Source organism: Pyxicephalus adspersus, chromosome 11, assembly GCF_032062135.1.
Source record: "Pyxicephalus adspersus chromosome 11, UCB_Pads_2.0, whole genome shotgun sequence".
Classification (NCBI taxonomy): domain Eukaryota; kingdom Metazoa; phylum Chordata; class Amphibia; order Anura; family Pyxicephalidae; genus Pyxicephalus; species Pyxicephalus adspersus.
Window position 1 is genome coordinate 10,409,589 of NC_092868.1, and position 5,182 is coordinate 10,414,770.

Genomic DNA, 5,182 nt, shown 5'->3' on the forward strand with positions numbered 1-5,182 from the left:
TTGTACAGGAGACGGTCAGAGACTGCAGACTTTGTACAGGAGATGGTAAGAGACTGCAGACATCATAAAGAAGACAGAGACTGCAGACATTTTACAGGATACGGTCAGAGACTGCAGACATTGTACAGGAGACGATCAGAGACTGTAGACATAGTACAGGAGACGGTCAGAGACTGCAAAGACATTGTACAGGAGACGGTCAGAGACTGCAGACATAGTACAGGAGACAGTCAGAGACTGCAGACATAGTACAGGAGACGGTCAGAGACTGCAGACATAGTACAGGAGACAGTCAGAGACTGCAGGCATCATACAGGAGATAATCAGAGGCTGCAGGTATCATACAGGAAATAGTCAGAGACTGCAGACATTGTACAAGTGACGGTCAGAGACTGCAGACATAGTACAGGAGCAGAGTTGTTGTGAGAGATGTTCTGACTTTAACACAACTACAGTGCCTGCTGGAGTGTCATAGAAGATCATCAGATGGTTTTACCCTTTTCCTGGAGTTTCTATTTATTGTATGGCTCTTTCATTTTTAAGGTTTGTTTTAATCTTATCTGTGTTTGGTCTTCTGTAGACAAACATTGATTTGCTGTTGACATGCTCTTTTATATGCTGCCAAGTGCATTCACAGCAATATGGATCTGCATAGCAGAACTGCAAATCTTCACTCAACTCCATGAACGTTTTCGTCTCATGCAATTCAGCAAAGCAGCCACAAGAGGGCACTCAATCACTATGAATCATAGGGGAAGCCTGGGACTTTGGTGGACACTCTCCATGAAATCTCCTTCTGCAAAGTTTCAGTAATGCAAAGTGATATAGTTACTGCGAACAATCAGCAATCAGCTTTTGTCAATGAGTAAGAAGTATTACAGCGTAATAAGATCTAATTAATACAGAATAATAAATTCATAATGAAACCGTTAAACAATCAGATAAGACTTACCTAAGAAAAAAATGTCTGGGCAAGGCCTTGGTTTAAAGGTTTGGCACTATATGGCATTTTTTGCAAAGTGTTGTAACCCCAGGAGGCACTACCCTCATACCCTTACCAACGTTCTCACCTATCAACCTTAACTGTGGTGGCTCTACCCTCACCAACGTTCCTATCAGCCTCGGCTGTGGTGGTCCCACCATAACCTCACCTGCACTACCACGAGCCTTAGAGCTATTGTCCTGTTACAACTTTGAGCTGTTACCCTTATATGCAGGAACAGTCACAACCTTTTACCAATCATCTCTCTTCAATTTACCAATGAAGCCCCCTCTTGAAGATGAACATAGGGGAGCCCAATATTCCACCTTTGCAGCGGGTACTCCTCGGCTTTAATGGTTAGGTGATAAAAAAGGAACCCTATAGCATGGCCCTTGCACCAATCACTCTGCTACACTGTCCTAAAATCTGGATTATGGGCAAGTCCACAGCGTCCTCCAGTACATTGTAAGGCTAATGGTTCTGTATTGCATAAGGAAATGTAACAGCTAAGACAAACTGGGCAGCAAAGCTTCCAGGACCGAACTTATGAAGAGGTGGAAGCCTGGAATCAAATATGTGTATCCCCCCCATTTATAATCCCCCAGAAAAAATGAGCATAACCCCAAGCAGTGGCATGAAGACTCCCCATGTTCCCTGGAGTTCAGCTTTAAAGTACTTCAAACTCAGTACGAGAGTCTAAACAAGTCCCATATCCAGTTACTATATGATACCCAAACTTACTTCCCCTAAATGAGCCAAATCCCCCTTCATTTGTGTCTCACACCTCCTCCAAGACACTCATCACAATGGGAGGGTTTCAGCAGCAGAAGCAGCCCAGCCAATTCTGAAAGCTGTGAGCGGGATCAGTTATGGCCAGTTGCTGATTGACAAAGTACAGGCTTGTGAATGGGCAGTGTAATGATAACTGCGCCCCCTGCAACATTTTCTCCTCCTACAAGCAGGCCTTTCCTACGTAAGGGTGGCAAATCTGCTGTGAATTCAAGTAGTGCAGCATTGTTGCCATCCCATCAGAGAAAGCTCCATTAAATGATCTTTAAAGGCAGGGTCATCGGATATTTGTGGGACATGGACTGTGAAACCAGCGTCAGGATTTTAAAAGTTATTGTATGTACCCAATTCTTTTCTAATGCACCCTGCACACATAAGATACATTGAACATGCACTTAGATCAGGTTTTGTTGCAGTGTCAGAAAGCATTCTGATAGGAAGGGATAGTAGAATGAGCTGAGAGATGACATCATTTTTCTGCTGCTCCTTCACTATCCAAATAGAAAGTTGGGGTTTGTTCTTGGCCATTCTGTGCTGCTATTACACTAGATTCAGAGGACATGGGTGTGAGATCTGGTAGATGTATCTGAATCACAAACCTGGCTAAACTGAATTACAAATCCATCTGCAGGTCAAATATTTCACCTGTAGCATTCATCTGCTTGCCATGAGTTCACCCTTTGCAGGCCTTTCCCTTAAAATCCAGAAAGCCAGAACACCGTACAGGAGGGGGGTAGCTGCCTTCCATCCGGCTTTATGTTTCCATGTTGTAGGTGGCGGCTGCCCAATCAGTCGTGTCACCGTTCTGGCTCGAGACACTGCTTTACAATTTCTCCAATTAACAGCTAATTGATCAATTAAGCAGCTAAGGGAGAAAGAGGTGAATGGCTGGATATGGGTCAGCATTTCATTTTACACCCGAATAAACAGAGAGCTGAGGACATAAATTAATCTGTAAATCTGCATTATGGAAGTAAATAAAAGGTTTATGTTCAGAAATAATATGTACAGTATATTGCCGAAACCTCATCACAAGACCAGCTGATTGGATGAAAGGTTTCAAACTAAATAGTAGTTATTGAAATTGCTCTCATTTGCCCTGTTATTGTAGTTTTGTGTGTGTGTGTGTGTGGGGGGGGTTATATTGGTGTAAGTAAATGTTTAATAAATACTTGTTGATTGTTCCAGTTTCTTCTCTTTTGTTTGGACTCCTTCATTAAAAGGATCACTACCAGCCTCCAATGCAGCAGGAAGGTGATCACCCTGTGATTGTATTCAATCTACAGCAGTTAGTATCACCTGTTGGTTGATGGACAGCTGGTCTGGAGGTAGGACATGAAGTGTTCAGAAATATACTTTAGTTTTGCCTATCCAGGGCCCTGGGCCTTTAGGTAAATTAAGCGTAAGAATAAACCTGAGGTTTATGAAAGTTCCTATACAATCTTTGACCTATCGTTGTGTGAATTGTTAGCTGAGAACATTCACTTTTAAAGAGCACTAAAGCAACCTAAATGAAAATGGCTGAACTTCTGAAAAGTATGTTGAGTTTTAATAATGTTAGTTTTGGATAGAAGGTTAGAAGCCCTCTTAAGTTCTACTTCTGCCTTGCACACCTTGGTGTCTAAGTCTATCAAGTTCAACCACTAGGGAAATAAACATATCCAAAATATAAAACCCTATAAGACATAGTTGGTCCAGAGGAAGCAAAAAACACTGGTACAATTTGCTTCAACAGGGGAAAAAATTCCGTCCTGATTCCATGATGCAATCAGAAGTTCCCTGGATCAACAATCACTGTTACCTTTAAATCCTTAATTCCCAGTTATATTCTGTGCTTCTAGAAAAACATCCATCTTTTTCTTAAAGCAATCTATAGCAATTTATGAGGACTATCTACATCTCTTTAAGGCGCAGGTTGCTGGATCCTGGTCTCTGGATCAGAGAGTTATCCAATATTCTGCCCAGCATTCTCTCTGTTCTGATATTCTGGACTTTGACTTCTTCCTGACCTTGTCCTCAACTTTGGCTTGATTGCCTCTTCCCCTGACCTCAGCGAGTTTTAGAGTTTTACGCTCCGCCTTGACTCAGTGTGTCCAGTCCATTTGCTGTTCCTACACTGAAGATGTCTGATCCCTGTCTCCTCTAGGGAGAGCCTTGGGGCCACAACCCAGTGGCTTCCTTGCAGCAAAGTATTCTGGTGGCCACTAGAGACCCATCACTCTTTGAGAGGTGCTCTGGTAAAGACCAGGAGCCACTTATACTCCACATCTCAGGAAATTCCGTGTCACCTGATAGAGGTGACCCATAACGCTTCATGTCTGGAAATATTTTGCCTACAGAACAAAAAGTAAGGCAAAATCTCTTTAATGGAGATGTCAGAAAAACCTTGAGGGGTTCCAACCTTTCTTCATTCTGTCCTAAGCTGGAAAAATAACTCTTAGGTATAGATATAAATTACGAATACATTTTATGCATTTAAGCTTTCAACATAAGTATTTGTTTACTTGTTCGGTAGGTAAGAAACATTTGGCATTGGGTCCTGATCAAATCTTCTTGAGTTGAATTTGAATGTTGCTGTTGGACAACCCAGCAAGATCAAATATTCTTCTGGTGATAAATGAATGTTCATTTAGGGTGTAGATTAGAGATTTGGAAATGTGCTTTGCTTTTTGGAGTACATTCTTTTAAAAATAGGGTGAATGTTCTTTGAAGTTGGGCCACCATTCTTTGAAGTTGGGCCAATGTTCTTTGAAGACTGACGAATGTTCTTTAATGTTGGACAAGCATTGTTTGAAGTTTGACAAACCAAATGTTTGAGTCGAACTTCATTGAAGTCTATGGGAGATGAATCTTCCACCTAGAGGATCAAATATTCTTAGGGTATTTAATCCTATGAGAAAATAGTCTACAAACATTCACCTAGAAGAAAAAATACTCAGAACAATTGATCCTTTAGGTAGAAGATTCTTACAGACTTTAATAGGCTTTGACTCGAACATTGGACTTGTCCAACATCAAAGAACGTTCACCCAACTTTAAAGAATATTCGTTGATCATCAAGGAACTTCCACTCAAGCCTTTGGAAAAAGAATTCAGTCACTGTCTCCGGTCTCTAGAAAACTGTTCCATTGGGACAAAAGCTGTCCATATTTTTGGTAGTGTGGTATTTTGTTTAAAATTGAATTTTGGTTTTTTAGTGTTCCTCATTAAGGTCAGTGTCACTATAAAACATTGTGAGTGGAGAATATGAGTGACAGGAGGGGTAGAGTGGAAAGACAGACAAGGTATTTTTGTGTACTATTGCACTTTTTTTGAAAAAAAAATAATACTCAAATAATATAATAAAACACATATATCAATGCAAAAAAAAAAAAAAAAAAAGCTGTGTATTGGAGATACCCCTCCACCTCT

The 5,182-nt window shown here is 40.9% G+C and overlaps 1 protein-coding gene across 1 annotated transcript in view; it reads right to left on the reverse strand.

The window, feature by feature from the left end:
• Window positions 1-2,444, reverse strand: part of RABAC1 (Rab acceptor 1) — an 11,748-nt gene extending 9,304 nt beyond the window's left edge. Inside the window, exon 1 of the mRNA XM_072425979.1 lies at window positions 2,417-2,444. Coding sequence (XP_072282080.1) covers window positions 2,417-2,429 — 13 coding nt within the window. The 5' untranslated portion in view covers window positions 2,430-2,444. The remainder of the gene's footprint in view (window positions 1-2,416) is intronic.
• Between the last annotated feature and the right edge of the window lie 2,738 nt (window positions 2,445-5,182).